This window comes from Amblyomma maculatum, chromosome 8 (assembly GCF_055883805.1).
Source record: "Amblyomma maculatum isolate TAMU_Amacu chromosome 8, ASM5588380v1, whole genome shotgun sequence".
In the NCBI taxonomy this organism is placed as follows: domain Eukaryota; kingdom Metazoa; phylum Arthropoda; class Arachnida; order Ixodida; family Ixodidae; genus Amblyomma; species Amblyomma maculatum.
The window spans coordinates 65,435,257-65,457,393 of record NC_139351.1 but is presented as its reverse complement, the minus strand read 5'-3'; the positions used below and the strand labels follow the sequence as shown (position 1 = coordinate 65,457,393).

Sequence of the window (22,137 nt, the reverse complement as noted above, 5' to 3'; positions counted from 1 at the left end):
TTTCTAAAGTGGCCAATTTCGCTATGGTTTTATTAGGTACCGTAGTCAGCGTAAGGGAGGGTAAGGGAGCATTGATTTTTATTGAAGGGCACTCTGAAGAGAGCACAGTAGATATAAAAACATGTCGAGCACTCCTGAAAGAAAAACGAATGTTGTGCACCAAAGGAAATCAGTGATATTTTTCCGAGACTTATGTGGTGGACTACACCGATAACGGCAGCTTTTTGCCACCAGGTGGTACTTCAGTTTAAAATTTTTTTTTTTTTTTTTCCATTTTTGGTGCGAAATTAAAGTTTTGAATTCATATTTATTCAATACCGGATTGCTGAAGCTATATACTACCAGGCAAGACCTTTTCATTTCCACCAAATTTAATCACATGTTTTGCGCAGTGTTTGACATTCTGAAAAAGCTCCTATGGATCTCAGGTGATAAAGGTACATTTCCACCATTGAAAAGCATCATTGTTGCTCTAGCACCGACTTCAGGTGAAGGGCGAATCACTAGGCGAGAGTACAAATGGTGAAGTTCTACTGCTCTCGGTGATTTTCTTTGTACACGTCGCTGGCATGTTCATCTCTTGTGGTCTGTTCTGTGTGTGCTAAATTTGCCTGTCGCGGAATCTTGAGCTGGTTAGCCTGCATTCCTTCTCTGAACGTTGCTTTAATGTGGCTAAGATATTCAGTATTACTCCTCTTTGTCTGTTTGGGATGCATGTCATTCACCAGTGCACAGTTCTGTCCCGCATTTGCAGAGTTATCTAGCACGGATGAGATTACGATTTGCCACCTGTGAAAGGCCATGCTGCTGGGACGATTATTTGATTCTTAAGAAAGGTCGCAGACATTACGATTACCACGTCCAACGTAAATCTAGGTTGCTGCTTCCTAAGCATAAACGAGTAGTAATAGCATGACGTCATCATGTACTAGCGAGACTAAGATGACTTGCAAAGTGCCACACTATATCATTACTACAAATTGATGACATCATCAGGTCATGTGACAAAGTATGACTTGCTAGTGGTGTATTATGTCATAAGAAGCTTATGACAGCAATAAATGAAGGGGAAATGAGGGTGCTCGTTATAATACATGAAGGAAAGAAGCCAACAGTCGGTGAGGCCAAGGAAAGCATTGGGGATTGCACTTTATGCCTTTTTTTTTAATTTTTACTTCAGTAATCACATAAATTAGTAATGTAATCTGTCTAGGGGATGACAGCAATAAGTCATATATATAAGTATGACTTGCAAAGTTGCGTAGTCTGTTTTAACTAGAAATTGACGACGTCATCATCAAAGTCACATGATCAAGATTACTTCAACGAGTGGAGTATACCGTAACTAAGCGGTGAAATGGTAACAATGTGCACCATTGCAATTTGGATGCTATTGTTGGTCGCTCCTGACAGTAACTTTGTGTCCGCCATATTCCCTGTGCAGATAGCGGCGCATGGCCTCCACCAGGAGGTGCGCCAGTGGTCGAGCAAGGACAACGAGATCATTGCGGCTGCCAAGCGCATGGCCATCCTCATGGCACGCCTCAGCCAGCTGGTCAGGTGAGCAGCTGAGTCTTCTTTTTTTCTCTCTGCATCCTCGGATCTGCTTACTGCATGTACTACAGGTATCAAAGAAATGTGAACAGCGGAGCACATAGAAAAAGGTCCAGTTGAGGCAGTCTGCCTGTCGTAAGAAATGGCGCTCTCTTCCTTTTCTTTTACCTTCGTTTTCTCGCGTTTAGTCACTGGAGTGCCACATTCATTCTTTCTAGACAAGGTGACTTGCGCAGTGCAGTTCCACTGCCGGCAGTGGCTGTAGCTTGCATGGGTGAAATTTTACAAGTTGCCATGCTCTACCATCACTACCAATTTGCACTAGCACAACAGAGGTTGTAGTCATGGTGTGTTAATCTTGGTTTAATGTTGTCACTGCAGATCTCGCAATTAATGTCTAGCTGCCACTGCCAAGCATGCCTGTTATTTTTTTCTCCCCATGCCGCAGGGGTGAAGGGGGCACCAAGAAAGATCTGATTGCCTGTGCCAAGCAAATTGCTGAGGCCTCTGAGGAAGTGACTCGCCTCGCCAAGGAGCTCGCCCGTATGTGCACCGACAAGCGTATGAGGACGGTGAGTAGCAGCAAGCAATAGGCTCTGATTTGCAGTTTGAGTGCACCGCACAGCAGTGGCATTACGTGTGCAGTTTGGTGTCTTGGCAGTTGGCAGACCACCGTTAGAGAGGAAATCAAACGACTTATTACCTGTTAAAGTGATGGCTGCCGGTTTGAACTCGAGCTCTTGAGGCTGTTTAGTGTTCCATTACTCCGTGCACATACCTTGTGGATCACATTTGGCACTAACATCTTTGCAGTTTCACAGAAGCATAATTGGACAGCTTTGTGTATATGTAGGTGTTTGTCCAACCTTGGAAAGCAGTATGCTTTGCCTGCCGCCCCAAGAGATGGCTGCCTCCAGTGTCATGGAATTATGGTCCGTTTGGGATGTATGGATGCGAGAGTTGGACTGTGAAGAAGGCTGACTGCCGAAGAATTGATGCTTTTGAATTGTGGTGCTGGCAGAGACTCTTGAGAGTCCCTTGGACTGCCAGATGATCAGATCAGTTGATATTGTCGACCATAAACCCTGACTGTTCATTGGAGGGTGAAGTTCTAAAGTTAAAGCTCAGCTACTTTGGTCATCCGATGAGAAGAGAGGAGTCGCTGGAGAAAACTTTGACGCTGGGTAAGATTGAGGGCCACAGGAGAAGGGGTAGGCAGCAAACGTGATGGTTAGGTGGCATCCTCGAGGCACTGCAAATGAAGCTATGGGATATTAGGAAGACAGTGGGAGACTGGAAAGCTTGGCGAGATATGGTCCATAGGGTCACAAAGAGTCCGACTTGACTGAACTGAACTGAACTGTGCCTCCTTATCTCAGCTTTAGAGTGTTCTGATGTCCCTTTCTGGTTACCTGTGTCCACTGCAGAACATCCTCCAAGTGTGCGAGCGCATCCCGACGATTGGCACCCAGCTGAGAATACTGTCCACCGTCAAGGCCACCATGCTTGGTGCTCAGGGTGAGTACGCACTCGGTTGCAGTGGTAGCAGTCTTTGCTCTGAGAGGTCTTTCTTATGTAAAGGCCATCAATTTACTCGGTGTTGATGTTCTAGAGACCATCTTACAGCGATGGCTGTTAATGGCACTGATCCCTGGTTCTGTGACATTAGCTTACACGGTCACCCAGTGAAGGGGTATGAGGAAAGCAGGCAGGAAGGCACAGGACATCAGTTACACCGTGTTCTTTCCTTTTACTCGCATTGTCTTCATCGTATACCTGTAGCACAGCATAACGGCTATTTCGGTGTTTTTCCATTGCACAGCGTAACATAAATTTTTGTTTTCATGAAAATATTGCTCTGCATTATTAGCAGAATCAAGCTATTGCCATTAGAAGAGTGGCGTAGTGTCAAACGATGAAAATGTGCAGTGTGAGATGTGGGCTGTGATGACTGCAGCAGTGACAGGCACATGCGCAGCTTTCAGCAGCTGTCAGTAAACGGGCACTTGATACCAAAGGAGGGTTTGGTTTAGTTTTACAGGGCGTAACGTCCCAAAGCGACATTGGTTGTGAGGGACGCCGTAGTGGACAGCCCCCAAATTTCAACCCCTTGAGGTTCTTTTAATTTACGGTGACTAATCGCACGTGTCATTACGGTGGCATCTGCTTTTGAAAATGTACTTAGGGTGCTTCATCGTTAGAGGCTGCGCTCATTTTAAGCTTTGCTTGTCAGTGGAGGAGATGAGCGTAGTGAGATCGCGCTGGCTTCAGCTTTATTTTTTAAAATATGAGCATTCACATTGCTATGCTCCTCTGAAATCACGTGGGAATCGGGCAAAACTGAAATTTACAATGGCCGTGGCCTTGCTTGCTAGCCGCCCTCTATGACACACTCATATTTGCAACAACTGCTGCAGCCAACCAGTGCACTCTCAGACAGCATATGTGTCATTCCTTAAAACGACACTGCTCGGAACAAGGTTTCCAGCATCTCTTGTTAAGGACAAACGCTTGATCCCCCACAGAGCCCATACCGACGCCCGATGGGAGCGAGATTATCTGCGGTAAAATGCCTCGCACGATTCTCTTGTTTGGTGCACGCTCATTGATCGCTCTGACTTGCATACGTCCAGGCAGCCATGCATATTGGTTTGTGTGTGCGTGCGTGCATGTGTGCGTGTGTGTGCAAATCAGTGTGTGTTTGCGAAGAGTTGGGTCAGAGCAATGCAGAAATGCAGATGTTTACATTTAACAGTAGTAAAGGGGACCTAGCACTCGGCAGAGCCTATCGTGCTCTCTTATTCTTTTATTTGTGGCACTGATGTTCTCTCTGAAATCAGTCCACGGAAAGCAGTCCGAGCTCCAGTTCTATCTTCGCACACAGAATCCGGCATGCTTTTTGCATTCTTTAGTTGGATTTTTAGTCTACTGAATCTTCCCCCAAGGCACGTTGTGAGCTTATTCAAGTTCGATTTACAGAGCCCTCGGCAGTGCGATGCCAGATATCATGAGTGCCATGAGAAAGTGCGCTGGGCACTGTCTGCATTTAACTTTAAACCGTACTCAATGTATGTGTGTCGTTTTCTCACTGAGAAAAAGATGGTCACAGTTGCTCAAGTGCCTGAATTCTTCGTGATAACTGTGGTGTGGCCTTGACTTCTCACATGTTCTGGCTGCCCTAATAGTACTGTATTGAAATGTTTGGTTGCACATGCATGTGGTCATTAGCTTACTGTGCCCTTGTTTCTTCTAAATGTTGCCTAACACGTATATTGGTGTGTGTGTGTGTGATGTGAAAAAAAAAAATAATAATAAAAAGAGCACGGCCTGTTTATTTTCTCTCATGGGGCAGTAAGAAAGGTTATTCTGCTGTGCACAGAGAGTAGAGTATTGGACTTTGCAGTCTTAATTAGCAGAAAGTGGTGCAAGCAAGATACGTCTTGAAGTTTAATCCAAGTTATGCTATTTAGGATTGTGCCTTTGAAACGAAGAATACATCATGTAGGATAGAGATCTACTGTGGCAAGCCTGTAAGCATTTCGTGCTTGTTAATTTAGGGACAGCGTGGGGCGTTAAATACGTCTTCTTAATAACTACAGTGAAACAAAAGTGCGAGCTGGTGCAAGACCCACAAAAGGGAAACTGAAAATTACAATTTACCGTCACGAAATGAGGGCTCTCTTATCTGCATCACACCCGCTGCTACGCAGTTATCAGCAGTGCACAGGAAGCAGTGTACATACTATGTAACTCGGATACGAGGAGGAAAAGTTAAACTTCATTTGTTGTTCGGACCAAATTTTATTGCGGCCTTCCTTCGGGAGACCATAAAAAGTAATTTCTGTAACCTCAACAGCGTCTAAAATTACAAGTACACTTAACACCGCAGACTGATGTGGGTACTTGTTGGAACTATGCCAGCAATCCTGATTGACATATTAATAGGGGGTTGAATTAACGTTTTACTGCGTATATCTCTGGGATAGCTCAAAAGAGATAGAAATGTCTACCTTGGCTGCTAGATAAAAAACTTTAAGAGGCAGCAGCTGAAACAGAATAGTGAAGCTAAAAAGCATTGGATGAATACCTTTGCATGCCTGTGGACATTTGTTGAATTAACGTGCAGTTCTCAGTACATGAATATGAACAACTTACCCTTGGTTAGTACTAGCGGTGCTAAAGGTCTAGTTTGTTGATGCCACCTAAACACATTGTCATGTGTATTTTCGCTTTCCGCTGAGAAGAGAGGGACAACGTGCTGTTAGTACTTGTATGGAGATCGTGAACCTGTCTTTGTGCAAATTTTTAAGAGATTTACTATTTTCCTAATCTTACTCACTTGTAAGATCGGGCATTATGCGCAGTTAGAATGTGTGTTGAAGTTATCGAGATGTGTAAATCTCATGTTAAAAGATGCCCACAACATGCTCGCTTTGTGTTTCCTTATTCAGTTCTTCCTCCTGTGTTGTGTGCTCATGCTAGTTTGTGTTGAAGCAGGGTGCTACCAGTTCGTTATTTTACTTTTGCAGTTTGTTTGTTGTTGTCTACAAGTGACCACTTTTGAGTTCCGTCCTTTGCTCATTCTTTTGTGTTCCTCTCCCTCTCTTTTCCAAATTCGAAATGAACAAAAACAAAAAGCAGTAAGAAGATGGAGTAAGTAACACGCTCTTTGTCTCCGCTTCAGGAGCTGGCAAACAAATGCGAGTGGCATGCACTGCTTTGTGGTTGTTTTGTCTGCGGGATGCGTGAGCCTCTCTTCCTTTTACGCGTTTTTGCACCATGCATATATATATTTGCACCTGCACAAACTGCACGTCGTCAGCGGCTTAAGCCGGAGCCATATGAAGCCGCTTGGTTGCCACTCGATCTGTCCCAAACCTTGCCTGGCTCGCTCACGCGTGAACCGATCTACTTTTTCGTTCTGATGCATGGTTTTTCTGCACCACTTGTGTTTTTTCATATTGTTTTGCCTTTTAAGTGCAATTTTCTTTTGCCTTCTTTTTCGTTTTGCTTTCTTCTTTGTTCAAACAGAGCAGGAAAAAGGAAAAGAGTTTGGCTATATTTTTTCAATCAGGTTGACAAAAGAAGCCTTGCTGGGATTGTGACAGTTCTAGGATGAGCTATACAGTTGAACCTCACTACCACCATTGTTTTACTTTGTGCATATAAAGACAAGTAGCATGTACAAAAGAAAGTACATACCATGTGCTGAGACTTTATACTGATACTGTCAGAATACTGACCTATTCTAATCGAAACATTGCTCACAAAGTAGAATATTATTGACATTCTTTGATAAGTAACTTCACATTGACACTTGCCTGGAGTTTCTGTAGTTCATGGAAAATTGGTAGCATAGAGAGAAACTGCTAGAGCAGCCAAAATAAGGCAAAACAACAGGCTGCACCCCTCTGCTGGTTTCAAAAGCAAGTAGCAGTTTAGCATGTTGGGTGGGCAAGTTGTGGGTGCAATTTCCTTAAAGTTTACGTCAAAAGGAACAGCCATCTCTTTTCTTTCTCTAACTAAAACAGTGTAAAAATATGATAGCAACCTTCAATAACCTTCAGTAAGAACGAGCACCTGGCCCACCCACCGATTTGGGCTGTCAGTTGCTTCTTTGTCTGGCAGGTAGAGTAGCCTGTTGGATGAGCTGCCTGGTTTGCTTTTGCAAAAAGCTGTACTCACAGAAAACATTAGTTTCTCAATTCCAAAAACTACAGGAAAGTACAGATGTTTAATAAAATCTCAGTGAACATAGACTATAGCATGCTGCCTTGCGAGTGATATTTGGCCATGATTAGGCCATTAATTTGCACACAGGAATTTTGTAAAATTTGGCAAATAAACACAGAAATGAGTATGTATGCAGCCTTAGTCAAAGTTAAAAATGACCAAGGGGTCTGCTTCTAATCCATGTAGCAGGATTTTTGTAGCATCCATGGATTTTCAAACTTCGAAAGGACTGAAGGTAAACGTCAAAGGCGAAAGGCTGGAACGCTGGTAGTGCATAATAAACTACACCATATGACCTGGAAGAGAACCACTTGCGCAGGGTACATGAGACTAGTCGACTGGCCAGCTTATTGGTAAGAGAAGTAATGCTAGTAACCAAGAGAACTTGTCTTCGTCTAGGCGAGTGCAGTTATTATATTACAGTTGTATAAAGATTTTTTTTTTTTGTTGTAATGAGGTTCAGCTATATATTTAATAGTGGAAAAGGTCACTTAGAAAATAAAAATACAAATGTTTAACAAAAAATGTTTGTTATGCCCTTGTCACATCTGCTGCTGTTGAAGCAATGACAGTTAAGTGACATTTGAACAGTGGTATGCGGCTGCATCAACTGGCACCGACTCTCATTGCCAGGTACATTTAGCGGAGATTGGTGGGCCACAGCTGGGCGTGTCTGATCATGCTTATAATACGATTTATACGATCTCCCCCATGTCAAGATTTATATTAACATCTTTTTTTCTTTTAGCTTTGTTTTTAATCATTTGGAGCCCTTCATGTTCTCAGCACAGATACAAATGCAGTCATTGGTGACAAGCTGCACTAAGGTAGTGAAATATGTCAAGTGCCGGTGGAAAAATTGCTGCCAAATTCTTGCGCCAAGTGCATCTCTGCACAGTCATCTGTTCTTGGCATCATTCAGCTGCAGCATGCAGAATATGCAGAACTTGAACGGAGGTTCCATATCGGGAACGTGAGAATAAGTTGGGAAAAAAAAAAACTGGGTATAGATGTAGAGTTACACGTTAATGAACCGCGATGCCTGATCACGTGACCAGCAAGGCAAAGACTATCTGTTAAATAAAATTGGAAACCAGAACTCTCGTTGACTTCATCAGCAGCTGAGTCTGACCATAACATAGGTACTGGGCATTGGTAAGTCTAGTGCAGATTTGCTGCATGCAAGAGCCTTTTAGTTCACAATTGTGCATTTCTCACTTTCTAAAGACAGATTAAAGATATGAAATTTTTAAAAATGCGTACATTTGGGTTGAGTGAAGATACGGTTCCGGGATTCTCTTGTCCGTCAGTAGGGTTGGGTGTGCTCACTGAGCACCAGCTGAGGCTGACATGTCCTTATAAGGTATTGGGTATTGCGCATCACATCTTATGGCTGTGAACTTCAACGGAGATCAAGCTAAAGCAGCGTGAACAGATTAGGTTAGTGTTCAGTGCTTGAGCCGCTCTTCTGGATGCGCCCGCAGGCACGGAGGAAGACCAGGAGGCAACGGACATGCTGGTCGGCAACGCGCAGAACCTGATGCAGTCGGTCAAGGAGACCGTACGCGCCTGTGAGGCGGCCTCCATCAAGATCCGTACGGACTCGGGACTGCGTGTCCGCTGGATTCGCAAGCAGCCCTGGTACCAGTATTAGGCAAGGAGCTCTTCTGCTGTGTTTCTCTCTCTGTCTCTTTTCTTTGCAAATAGCTGATCTCTGGATGGATGGGAATGTCAGACTCTGCCTGTGAACATAAAGCAGGAATACTATGCTTGACATTCTTTCACAGTCAGGCTTCCTCTAATTATTATACTGACCATCATTTGCACTTCTGTTCCTACCAGTAGCCACCAAAATAGAAAACATCATTGCCGCTCTGCGGGAGTGGCAGGTAGCCAGTGGAAACTAGGTGAACCTTCATGATTCTGTGCGCAACCCAGCCAGTCGAGCGCGCAAATGTGGTAGACCGTTTATATTGTGGCTGTATTTTTCTGCATTCCCATTTTTGGAGTTCTGAGCATGTATAAGACGAGCTTTTAATTAAAAGGAAGCTGGCTGCTGGGCTCATTCACAAGCGGCATTCACATGTTAAAGGCTACCAGGGTATCCTGAGGTACAAATGCTCGATTACCCCTGTATTGCAGTCAGGGGTCAAACTTAAGGGAGGCTTGGAATATGTTCGCATTGAGGGAAGCCTTGTTAATACGCTCGTTGTGGATGGGACCAGCGTTTCAATTTTAATGAACCTGGAATTCCAAATTAAATGAGTTTAAGCTTGGGAAGTTCTAGTTAAGGGGATAGCATTATTTTAAATTGAGATTGTGACTGATGAGCGTGAGTGAACATTTGTTCCTTCTGCTGCAGTGCTTCTCTGACAGCAGAGTAAATTTGGGCTGCATGCAATGGTGTGGCACTGCAGATACGGGTGTGACTTATCGACTGCACATCAGCAGTAAGATAGCACAGGTGGCTTAGTCACATGCTGGACACATTATTCTGGAACGGTCTATTGAGAGAGAAAAAACAAAAATCAAGTTTTTTTTTTTTTTTTTTTTTTTTTTTTTTTTTTTTTTTTTTTTTCAGTAAGTTTTGTAGCCCACATGAATAGAGCAATTGTCAAATATTCTCTATTCGCAGCTGCTTAGAGTTAGGGTGAGGCTGATGTGGTGACCACTGGATCTTGTGCCTGGTTGCCTCTTTGTGATCATGCTCCTCTTTGAGCTTTTATCATTTGCCCGGAGTGCTGCTACTGCAATGGGCCACTAATGGTGAATTCCAATCGCAGAGCTGGAGCACTTCCAGAGCGACGTTTGCTGCTCTTTTCGGAGCAATTGTATTCGAAACCTAGGTCCGAAACACGGATTGCATCTTCCAAGCGCAGATGGGGAGCAATCGCGGAGCCAAGTTTGCTCCGTCAAAATCGGCAGAGCTGGCCCGAAGTTTGCGTGACTTATTCTTTCAGTGGCACTCTCCATTTCCAGAAGCTTGTCGTCGCAGTGCCGGCTCCGCTCTCTGCGGCTCTGTGCTTTGTAGTAGACAATCAGTACTTGCAGTTGCTATGCATTCAAATTTCTGTCACGAACTGGCACTTTCTCTTGGAAACAGCGAGTTGGAGCTCAGCCTCAGCTCTGAGAGCGATGGAAAAACTATGTGCGAAAGCTTTTATGTGCTTCTATTTCGTAAAATCAAAACCATTCAATTGCTGCTCTGCTTTGGGAGGCAGAAACTGTGCACTATGAATTTGTTTTATTCGAAAGAAGTGCCGAAGAACTTGCCGTGTGCACCCGCGTTCAGCTGTGTGGACATAAACGTATAATCGCGTAGACTTTGATGTCAGCACCATCTCAAGAAGCTGTAGGAGCAGCGTAGATCTGTTACGGGATTGAAAACAAGTGACACCCTTACATGAAGCGCAGCCAGCCAAGCGCAAGGAATGACAGGTTTTTCTCTCTGTCAGTTTGCGAGCGCCACCTAGTTTTTGTGGCGGAGCACCAGTGTTCCGAACGCAGAGTCCGAACGCATCCTCTCTGCCAGATTCAGGCGCTCTGTTACGGAGCGTGCGAACCACTATGGTTCTGTGATTGGAATTCACCGATGAGTGCAGGAGAGCCTGCGCATATAGAGTCTCGATATTTAGAATTTGTGGCAATGTTGAATATGCGAATTATTTCCCTTAAAATCCTTTGTAAACGTACAGGAGGAATGTTGCACCATATATCACCATGCACCATGCACCATAATATATTATTTTTATACTGATTATTCTATTAACAGGGTACTGTTAACAGGATTAGACATCTTCTGACTGGCAAACTCGTGGTTCATTAGCGATGCACTGCCAGCATGCCGGCGGGCAGCACTTCTGTGCAAGAAACGTCACGATCGAAGATGTGATGTGTTTTCTTTTCCTGGTTACAGATGAGCCCATCTGTATATCTATTCAGTAATTGATACAACAGACTGTTTCGCAATCCCCTTTGAGTTCGGTACATGCGAGTTTGAATGCATTCACAGAAAGCAGGGCAGTTACGGAAAAAAATGTGTAGGCTCCGTGTGACAGATCTCACCTGCTAACCTCAAGCCTTTAAGTGCGTCCCTACAGAGAAGTAATGTGATTTCTTATCCGACTCACCGCAGAATGGAATTGCCACCGGATCACGGCAGAGCACGTGACTGCAGAGCCCCATCGGCTCACTGCCCTGCGTCCGTGCAGTTCGTTGCTCTGCGGACTAAGGAAACTCATCGCAACGTCTGCGGAAAGTGCCGCGAGAAGTCTGGGTCTTACATTCTTCCGGTCATGTAAGCCACTGTCACAAGTGGTCGCTGTAGGGGGAAGGGCGGGGTCTGTCAGAGCGTCGAAAATTCTTCACTTGTGCCTGAAGTCCTTTATACTAATGACGTAACGCAGGCCTTTGTTGTAGCATTTTATTTCCGCGTTTTTTGTTGAGCAAGCCCCATTGGGCTCATGTTTATATGGTTATTGTTTACATGCATTTTAGTAGTGACTGTAGTGGTGGTTTTGTTTCGACGACTGCCGCTCTGTAACAAGAAGGACGACCTCTTTGTCGGCATGGTAGGACTTTTGTCAACCCAGATAACCGGTTTTATTTATCTTCAGGGTGCAGCGCACGATAGAGCCTGCTGAATGGTTTAGTTCAAATCCCTCATACGCACAATAGCAGTAGCATCTCATTTTCATTTTAAAATGTGGGCTGCATTCTCAAGCTTTACTGGAGTGTTTTTTTTTTTTTTTTTCACTGCTTTGCATCTTGCTTAGCTGTTCAGTCAAGAACGAAAAAAAAATAGAGTCACTTGTTCTGCCAACTACATTCAGACACAATAGAGTGTTGTCAACATTTTAAATTTGCCAGTCTATTCAAGCATCAAACATATCTGAGTAACAGGGTATCTGCCACTGAACAATAAACTGGTGCCTAGCTGTGCAGAAAGTAGATCGCTTTTGTATAACTGCTTGAAAAAAAAAGAAAGCTAAGAAAATAATGCTAAAACAAGACATGTAGAACACAGGCTGTGGCTACTCAGTCATCACTTACACCATCGCTGAACAAACCAGTCATTGTTCCCATCAGCCGTAGTAGTTACCACCATGACAAACTTGCGTTACCATGAGTGAGTCACGATTAATTTGGTGGATTGCATGATGGCGTCGTGGAAGCTTTTCATTTAATGCACGCCTTTTCATTGCTTAGATTCTCTTGAAATATGCGAGAGCATCAGCTATTTTCTTGCTGCGATGAGTGATGCATTTTACAATTTTGATGCGTGAGAGAGTACCTCTTTGCAAATGACATGTCAGTTCGTCTTCCATATTTTGAAAGTCGTTGTTGAACCTGTAATACTTCCGGGCAATATCAGAGGAAACGTTTTCCTTACTGGGCCGGATAAGGTATCAAATACGAGACCACAATGCAATGTTTTTTGATGTGGTAGCCTGGAAAGTCAGCTTTGGCTTATGACACCTTCATATTTGGAATTTTTACATGATTGTTAAGCATGTTTTGAGTGATTTATTCAGATATGATGCCGAGCAATCAGTTATTGAAGCAGCCTCATCGGCCTCAAATGCATTTGAGTGCGTTTTGTGCAAAAATTTAGTATATAATTTCCACATTGTTCTTCGATCTCCGAGTTATAGCAGCTCCCATTTTCTCTCTTATTAACCTTATTTGCTTGAAAAGAACGTCCAGCACTGTATTATGCGCAATCCAAGTTAAGAAGTCATATATGGCATAGATGCTGTGTTCTCATTTTTACTGGCAGTTTTTAGTGAGGCTTCTTAGTAGAAACCCAATTTTGCCCTCCAGGTATTTCTAGACATAGCTCTGCTTGAAGGAACTGTTTGCTTTTTAGCTATCATTTTTTACACAATGGTTGTGCCATAAGTATCTTAATTCCTAAAAACTTTTTTTTTTGTTCGCTTTTACCTTTTTATATCTTGAAATGTACTCATTTTAATTTTACATGAGGTATTGCTCTGTTTCTGGTGATGTGAAATGGCCTTGGAAGTCGCTAACGGTTCTCGTTAGGCAACCTGCTCTATTGTCTTAAGCCAAGCCGCTACCCACCCAAAGCAGTCCAAAGCAGTTGCACGAACCCACTGCTAGACTGTATCCAAGTGGAATCAATGTTCAAAAGCTGTAGGCATCCGCATAGCCTGTGTGTTGCTTGGGGGTGTCAATCACCATAGGTTGAGTGCAAGAAGTTGTGTTTCGTCCTGCATTTCTGCATCTAGTTTTTACAGTTTTGCCAAGAAGTTTTGAACGGAGCCTTTATCCCGTTGGACGTCCAATTTTCTATGATTCTTTTTGTATTCAGAGAATAAACTTTGTGATGCTTTGTAGCATCTTCAGGCGCTTTTGGTGAAGAAATTTGGAGACATCCACATTCGTACAGTGCAGTAATAAAAAAGAAAGCAGCAAGGAATGAGCGTGCCATTTCCCAGGGGGTAAGGTCATGTTTTATCGGACTTTAATGCTTTTCTTTTACTCGTCCCTGATGCCATCTTGCATCACCAGAGGGCAGCAGGAATACTAGTGCAAAACTTGCTTTCTCTGCATCTCATGTTCGCATTTAACATTGGTTTCTTTCCTCGTGGTGCAATGTTCTCGACACATTATCCCGCACATGATGTGCTTTTGCACATGTTTATCCGCCCACGATCACCCGTGTTGCACGTAGGGGTCAGTGAAGCCTGTACATTTTACACGCAGTGTCGCGCTGAGGCAGAGAACTGTGTGGAAGCGATGGTGCCAATGTGTGTGGGTCTTCGCTGTGAATGCGAGCCACTGTGCATTTGTGGAGAACATGATAACTGTATGCTTGTTCCAACATTCAGCTCGTCCTGATCGTATTAGTGCATTGGAGCAAACTCTTAACCTTCCAGAATCGCAGCTGGTGAGAGGTTTTTACCTTTCCACAACTGAATGGTAATTAGTGGAAGCTTTTTCACTCTTAGTGAAACCACTGAGTGGTTGAACTTCTTGTGCAGTTTAAAACTTTGCGAGTGCTTTATCATGATAGCACACGTGGTTTTGCAAAGAGTATTGGCAATAGGAGCAATACACAGTTGCATCAAATTGACATAACCATCACTGTGCAATTCCAGTTCTGTTTATGCTTGCTTACTTATCTTCAGTACAAGAAAATGAGGTTGTAGATGGTGAATTTGTGCAACTTCACCTTAAAACATCTGAACCATGAACTCTGAGTGAGTGCTCTTCTATGCAGCCGTACTTGCACTGGTGTCAAGGGAATGTTCAGGGAAAGGCCGGAAGTGTCGGCTGTGACAACATGGCATTTAATGCATGTTTTCTTGTTGCTTTTGTTGCCGTTTCCAGCGATGGTGGTTCTTGCAGCAGTGAGTCGCTGTCTTCGTGTTTAGCGTTTGCAGGTGTCGATGGTGCCTTCGATTTTTATGCAAATGCTGCTTCCTTATGCAATGCGTGCTACTTTCGTAGGGCAGTATGCCCTTGACTCCCGAGTGCTTTTTAAGTGCCAGTGACTACTCTGTGTACTGCAATAACACATTTATTTCCTATTTATATCTTCTGTTAGAGCTAATAAAGAATTATTATCCCTCACACAGTAGCTTGGAGGTTTTACTCATTTTTATGAGTGCATGTATAACCAATCATACACATCACAGGTATGTGTCACGAAGAAAACAGCCATTGTTTTTCTGGCATTTTTGGGTGACTGCCTCACATTAATCCTATGCTTGTTACAAATTGAAATGCTAGTTTACTAAGCACAACTTTATATTTTGATGAGATACTAGCCTGTGATATTTTCCGTCAAAAATTAACTGTCCCAAGGTGTGTCATTCTTTGGGAATAGCCTCGATAAGCTAGAAAATTGCATTTTAAAAGCAAAAAGCTGCGCAGACTCCCCTCGAGAAATTTGATAACTGAAGGTTGCCTAAGGCTACATGCCAGCCATGATTGCACCACTGGTCTTTTCGTGCTCGCGTGCAACATATTTTGGTCACGTGTACAGTGTCAATCACACTTAGGGGGAACAAGGCTCCACGTGGCAGCACATTTGCGGAGAATCATTGCGCCCAAGGAAGTAGCAAATTCACGCAAAATGGCGGACTATAAGAAGCACCATTTTGGGGTCTTTGTATTCGTATGCCACTCTGCACTGATTCGTGACTAGGTTATGTGCAGTGGCGCAAACCACATGCACGGCCACGTGGAGCCGTGTTCCCGCTAAGTGTGACTGACACTGTACCGGTGAAATAAAAACTACCACTGCTGAGACGTGAGAATGCAGAATGCCACTCATGGTGGTGTGTGCCACCCAATCGGCTTACATGGAGCCCTTGTGTGTAGCACTTGCACGAATGCAAATATGAGTTCTTGGTGCAGTTTTTGGTGTTGTTGCCTATTGTTGCCTCTGCAGGAGGTGATGTAAGCTTAACAGGAGTCAAGGCCTCAATTTCCTTGTGGACGATGGTAGTGAGGTTATTCTGACATGAAGGCTGCTGCAAAGTGGGCAGATCGTCACACGAGGATGTAGTCGCCGTGTTGGGAAGGCGCTCAAACCGATGGACGATACGGCGCTGCTTCTCCTGTTCGAAACGGCGACACACTTGTAGGACTGAGTCCACCGTAGAGCAGTCTTTGCAGAGAAGTATATTGAATGCGTCATCGGCGATACCCTTAAGTATATGGCCCACTTTATCATCTTCGGTATAGAAGTGTTCACCTTTAATCACAGGGCGAGGACGTCCTGTATGTAGGCGAGGTATGATTCAGTCGATGATTGAGCACGAGTAGCCAGGTCTTTTTTTGGCAGCTAGAGTTCGCCCAATTGGCTTGCCAAACAAATCCTTAAGTTTTTGTTTGCAGATGTCCCAAATAGGCATCTCCTGTTCGTTGTTGGTAAACCAGGTCTTCGCCGTTCCCGCTAGAAAGATGATGTTTGCGAGCATTATACTAGCATCCCACCGGTTATTCTTGCTGCACTTTCGTACTCGTAGAGTCAATCTTCAACATCCTTCTTGTCTTCGCCATTAAAAATAGGCGGATGGTGTGTTTTGGTTAAGACCATGGGGGAAGCTGGAGTTTCCGTAGCGGGTGATGCGTCCTGGGATGCCATGCTTACTGTGGCAGTCGGTTGGGTGAGCTTGGGGAGATGGCGTCCACTGCGCAAATCCAGGTTTCTGGCGCGGAAATACTAGAAGCTGTGGCCAGGAGGATCGAAAGTGCCTCCATCAAAGTGTTACGGGGTAGTTCCGCTTGGGATTGCAGAGAGCGGACACGGAAGACAAGGCATTCAAACAACAGGCGTTTTCTGCAGGCAACAGCCGACACTGCTCGAACATCGCCTTCTCCAAAACTCATGAGCTGCTTCTCCTTTCTTCCTTATGTGCATATCAGTGCATGCACCGCCTAATGTAACACATTATTGAAGAAAATGAGCATCGTTGACAATTTCTCTACACTGCAACCACATTTTTGACCAAATAGGTAGCATTTCTATTGGTGTTTCTCTTAGTCCAATAAGTACTTAGTAAACATGAGCTGTGGTGCAAATGCAGCCTGCAGCCACAATCATTCTGAGTGTGATTGGCCACAGTGCTTTTCATAAACCCCATCTGTCAGGAGAGTATCAATTTTATCTTGTTATTATGTCATGATGGGATGTGAAAGTGCATAGGCACAAGGACAATATGCTCATCTCATCTTGTCTACTTTGCTGTCATCCTTGTGTCTTTCTGCTATCACACTTTGTTGTGTCCCACCTCAAATTTAGGCAAAATCTAGAGGGGTTCAAGGCTGCTGAACCGAATGTGGAGTGATAGCTCTATTGATATGACAAAAGGCTGGTTTCAGTGTTTTATTGATTTCTTTCATGCTTTAACAATTAAGAACAGATGTGATCACTGTAGTAGCTGCCACATTTTCTAAGTAAAATTATAAATTCGTATAGAAGAAAGTCAAAGTGCAGTATCCAACACGTCTGGGTGGACACCTAAACTGTGCCAAAAGGGAAGGGGAAAGGATTGAATTTTCATAGTGGACAGTTCCGGAAAATAGTGGTGGCCCACTAAATTTAGTGGCCACTATCAGCATAGTGTGGCTGGCCCACCAAATCTGGCACCTGCTCGCGCAACTCCCATTTAAGTTGGCAGTGCTGATGATCTGGGTCTGTACTACGAGTTTGCGTCGTTATCGAAAGTGAGGCTATCTCCCTAACCTCGAGTCATCTGATTGGCGAAAACGTCGGAACAGGCCGAGTATGGACAGTGATGAAGTTGTGACTGCAGTAAGGAGGAAAATAACGCACGGGCCTGCCAGTCCAGGGCTTTAGCTGAGCCACTACTGCTGCCACGTGCCGACAGAAATAGAGGCGCGTCGCAACAGCCGTCGTCCGCCACAAATGAGGCGGTGAGTGCAATGATATGCAGCTATAGCAAAACAGCATCCGTTGCAAAGGTTGAAGACCCTTCGGTTCCCAGCACCGGAGGGCCGGAAGCAGCCACCCGACTCCGCCCCGCCGATGTCAATGCAGATGAAAGGTCCTCAGGTGATCGAAATTATTCCGGAGCCCTCCACTACGGCAGCTTTTACTCTGATTAATCTGATTCCATCTATTCCCTTACAGTGCGGCCATGGCATCTGAGGTTATCCCCCTCGCTTGCAGGTGTGATCTAGGAGGCCGTGACATGGCTCAGGTGTCCACCTAGAAGTTTGCCAGACAGCGCGTCTTTCCTTTGCACGACCCAACAAATGACGTTCACGATCCCGACTGCCGTCGGCTGGGAAGGGGGAGGTGGTGAAGGGTGGCTGTTTCTCGCCCTACGGGGCTGCTGTTGTGGCTGTAGGAAGAAGGAAACGAAAATGCACGGGCCTGCTACTGGCTCTGTAGTTGAGCCACCTCCGCTGCCTCGTGCAGACAGAAGATGAAATATAAAGAAAGAAAAGGAAGAGGCGGAGAAAAACGCGAGCCGCAACAACGGCCGTCGTCCACCACCTAAGCGGTGGCGGGTGCAATGAGGGCCTACAACAGATAAAAATTCAGGGGCAGGCTAGCCCCCGCTGCAAGCAGCGGTGACCGACATGTCCCAGCCCCATCAGGGGAGTCCCTACTTACGGGGCTGGGAATAGTAGGTCAACGCCGCTTGCGCCGGGAGCTAGCCTGCCACCGAATTTTTATCTGTTGTAGGCAGTCATTGCACCCGCCACCGCTTCGGTGGTGGACGACGGCTGTTGCAACGCGACGCGCCTTTCTCTCCCTTTTCTTTCTCTTTATTTTTTCTTCTATCCGTACGAGGCAGCTGAGGTGGCTCAGCTACAGAGCCAGTAGCAGGCCTGTGCATTTTCTTTTATTGCGAAAGCAATGCTTTCACTCTCAGCTCCTCGCGTGGCGAGGCCGCGGTAGCTACCATTGACCTTTAGCTTGAACTCTGCTATGACGTCATACCATCTGCCGCAAAAACCAGGGGCCCAACTTGTGCCTTCGCGAGGCGAGGCCGCGCGTGGTGGCTGCTGCTCAACTCCTACGCACGACGCGCCTAGCGGTGTGACGTCACAGCTGCAAGATCAGGGCTCCAACTTCTGCCATGCGAGGCGAGGCCGCGCGTGGTGGCTGCTGCCTAACTCCTGCGCCCGCCGCGCGTGGCGCGCCTAGCGGTATGACGTCACGCCATCTGCTGTAAAGCGCGGTTCACATGCAAGCGATTGAGCGAACAGCGGCGCGGCGCTGCGAAGCTTTTCGCGAGGCTTTGTTTCACACGCGTCACGTCAGCGCGATTTTCATCGCTGCGGAAACCAACGTTGGTAGTAAACAACGTACGCTCGCAGTCGGTTTCGGTGGCTTGCAAGAACGAACAAGCTCAGTTCTAAATATGATTTCGTCGCTTCTTCTAAACATTTGTATAAATAAATGCAAATCTTGTGTTTTAAGAATTAAATCATGATTAGTTTTTATTGTTTACATACATTTTTCCAGCACCACCAGCAGCACTTGAGGAAATAAACACAGCCTCATTTCTAGGGTTTCCCGCGCAAGTTTCGCACTGGTCACGTGGCAACGCGCGGCCGTCTCATTGGTTGACAAGCGGTGCTGCCGCTCGTTCGCGGCGATGGGATTCCAACTTTCCCGAACCTCGCCGCTCGCGCCGCAGAAGCTACCCCGCTGCTCCAAGCAGGTTTTTGCGCCGCAGGGGCAGAAATCGCTAGCGTTTTCGCTTGCATGTGAAACAGGCTTAAAACCGGGCGCGCGGCGCGCCGCCGGCCAGGCGCCCGGTTTTACAGCAGATGACGTGACGTCACACCGCTAGGTGCGCGCAGGAGTTAGGCAGCAGCCACCACGCGCGGCCTCGCCTCGCGACGGCACAAGTTGGAGCCCTGCTCTTGCAGCTGTGACGTCACACCGCTAGGTGCGGCGGGCGCATGAGTGAAGAAGCAGCCACACGCGCGGCCTCGCCTCGCGACGGCACAAGTTGGGCCCCTGGTTTTTGCGGCAGATGGTATGACGTCACAGCAGAGGTCAAGCTAAAGGTCAATGGTAGCTACCGCGGCCTCGCCACGCGAGGAGCTGAAAGTGGAAGTAGTATTGCTTTCCCCCGGGCGCGCCGCCGGCCAGAGGCGTGCTTCCCCTGATGGGGCTGGGACAGGTAGGTCGCCGCCGCTTGCGGCGGGGCCTGGCCTGTCACTGAATGTTTATTTGTTGTAGGCCGTCATTGCACCTGCCACCGCTTCTGTGGTTTTGTTGAAAAACCTTTATTTCCACCGAGAAGAAGCTCCGTTTCGGACTCCCCGGCACGCAGGCCTGATGGAGCCTTACTCAGGAGCCTCGCGAACTAAGGTCTGGTGAATATACATTGTTGCTTCACGGCCTCAGGCGGATGGCTTGCTGCTGCTGAGCGGGGTCCTCGCTTCGCAGCAGGGTCTCCCAGGCGTCATCTATATTTTCTTTAGCTCCTGGGCTGTTGTTACATTCCCAAATAATATGATCTAGAGTGCCCCATCTCCCACATGTTATGCAATGTAGATCCTTTTCATCTTTTGAAATTGTTGCATATACCCAAAAGGGACTAATATGATTGCCCCCTTGTAGCCTCCTCCATGCAATTGCCTCCCCGTTTCCGAGGGAACGGTCTGGCGGCGGATAGACCCTTCTGCTTAGTTTATAGTGCTCTGTAACCTCTTTATACGAGATTAGGCTATCTTTTACATCCATGCAAGAGGGCTGCTCGGCAGCCGCCCGGTGATAGAGAGCTCGGGCAAACTCATGAGCAGCCTCATTCCCTGCGATGGATTCATGTGCTGGTATCCATATAATTTCCACGTTGCGCTCAAGCGGCCTCGATTCGAGGACTCGTTTAGCTTCTGATATTCTTCCCTTCCCAAAATTTCTGACCGAATTTTTGCTATCGCATAGTATGAATTTAGCCTTGGTACCGACACAAGCGAGCGCTACTGCCAATTCCTCCGCCGCGTTGGCGTCTCTCGTGCGGCTTGAAGCCGATACTACAGGTGCTCTTGTTCCGTCGACTACTGCGGATACGGCTGCTCCTTGCCGTCCACATGCAGCATCTACGTAGGCCACTTGTTCTGCTGGTTGTTCTCCCATTCTTTTCTCGTAGGCTCTGGCTCTATGCCCGCGCCTCTCTTTGTTATATTTGGGGTGCATATTTTTTGGCATAGGCGGGACGCGTATCCTGGCTCTTATCTCTTCCGGGATATCCACTGTCTTATGGGCAGTGTATCCCGGTTTGATGTCTATCCATTCTAGTATTTTTCTTCCTGTTTCAGATTGGCTAAGTCGCTCCAGCTGAGCTATTCTAACTCCCTCAGCTAGCTCGGCCCATCTGTTGTGGATACCCATTTTCTCAATACGTTCCGTTGATGTGGATATGGGAAGTCCCAGAGCCCTCTTGGCACATTTCCTCAGTATCCTGTCTAGTTTATCTATGTTCTCTTTGTTCATATTTAAGTACGGCGTTGCATAGCAGATTCTACTTGTTATGTACGCCTGTGATATTCTTAGAAGGCTTCTCTCTTTTAGGCCTCTCCCTTTTACTGCTATCCTTCTGAATATGCCTTGCACTTGATCCGCATATGTTGCTAATTTCTTTATGGTATTGGTATTGTTGCCTTTATGATTGATAACCATACCCAGGACCCTCATCTCCTCGACCTGCGGCACCTCTAGGCCCTCTACTACCACTTTGATGTTCATTGGCTTTTTGTCTCTGCTGTTGGTGCTGTACCTAAAGAGCTCCGACTTCTGCGGTGAGCATGTTAGTCATCTGTCGGCTGCATACTTCACCACGGCGTCTGCAGCTCTCTGCAGGCTCCACTCAATTTCTGCATCACTTCCATTGTTCATCCAGATGTTAATATCGTCAGCATACATACTGAACTTTATTCCAGAGATCTCATTCAGCTTAGCTGGGAGGCCTCTCATTGCTATGTTGAATAGAAATGGAGATAACACGGCACCTTGAGGGGTTCCTTTGCTTCCTAGCCTTATGCTGGGAGACTCTGCGTCCTGAAATTTAATCACCGCCCTTCTGCCCTGAAGAAAGTTCTTAATGTAATTGTATGTTCTTTTGCCTACGTTTACCTCCTCAAGACCTTTTAGTGCCGCGTCATGTCTGATATTATCGAAGGCCTTCGTGAGGTCTAGGCCTAGGATCACCTTAGTGTCTAGCCCTTTCTTGTCTATGATATCATGTCTTAGTGTGAGCATTATGTCCTGCGTGCTGAGCTTAGGTCTGAACCCTACCATCTCATGCGGCCATAGGTTTTCATCCTCCATGTATTTTGTTAATCTCGCTTGCACTACGTGTTCCATGAGCTTCCCCACACACGATG

The 22,137-nt window shown here is 45.9% G+C and overlaps 1 protein-coding gene across 5 annotated transcripts in view; it reads left to right on the top strand.

Annotated features, from left to right (window-relative positions):
* The window catches only part of Vinc (vinculin), a 56,507-nt gene extending 41,621 nt beyond the window's left edge, over nucleotides 1-14,886 (top strand). For 3 of the 5 annotated variants that reach the window (XM_084576379.1, XM_084576377.1, XM_084576376.1), the window contains 6 exons: nucleotides 1,445-1,560; nucleotides 2,003-2,126; nucleotides 2,982-3,072; nucleotides 4,080-4,118; nucleotides 8,772-8,941; nucleotides 11,423-14,886. In XM_084576379.1, coding sequence (XP_084432505.1) covers nucleotides 1,445-1,560; nucleotides 2,003-2,126; nucleotides 2,982-3,072; nucleotides 4,080-4,118; nucleotides 8,772-8,941 — 540 coding nt within the window. In that variant the 3' untranslated portion in view covers nucleotides 11,423-14,886. The remainder of the gene's footprint in view (nucleotides 1-1,444; nucleotides 1,561-2,002; nucleotides 2,127-2,981; nucleotides 3,073-4,079; nucleotides 4,119-8,771; nucleotides 8,942-11,422) is intronic. The other 2 variants (XM_084576380.1, XM_084576378.1) reach the window with 1 other exon arrangement.
* Nucleotides 14,887-22,137: the final 7,251 nt, after the last annotated feature.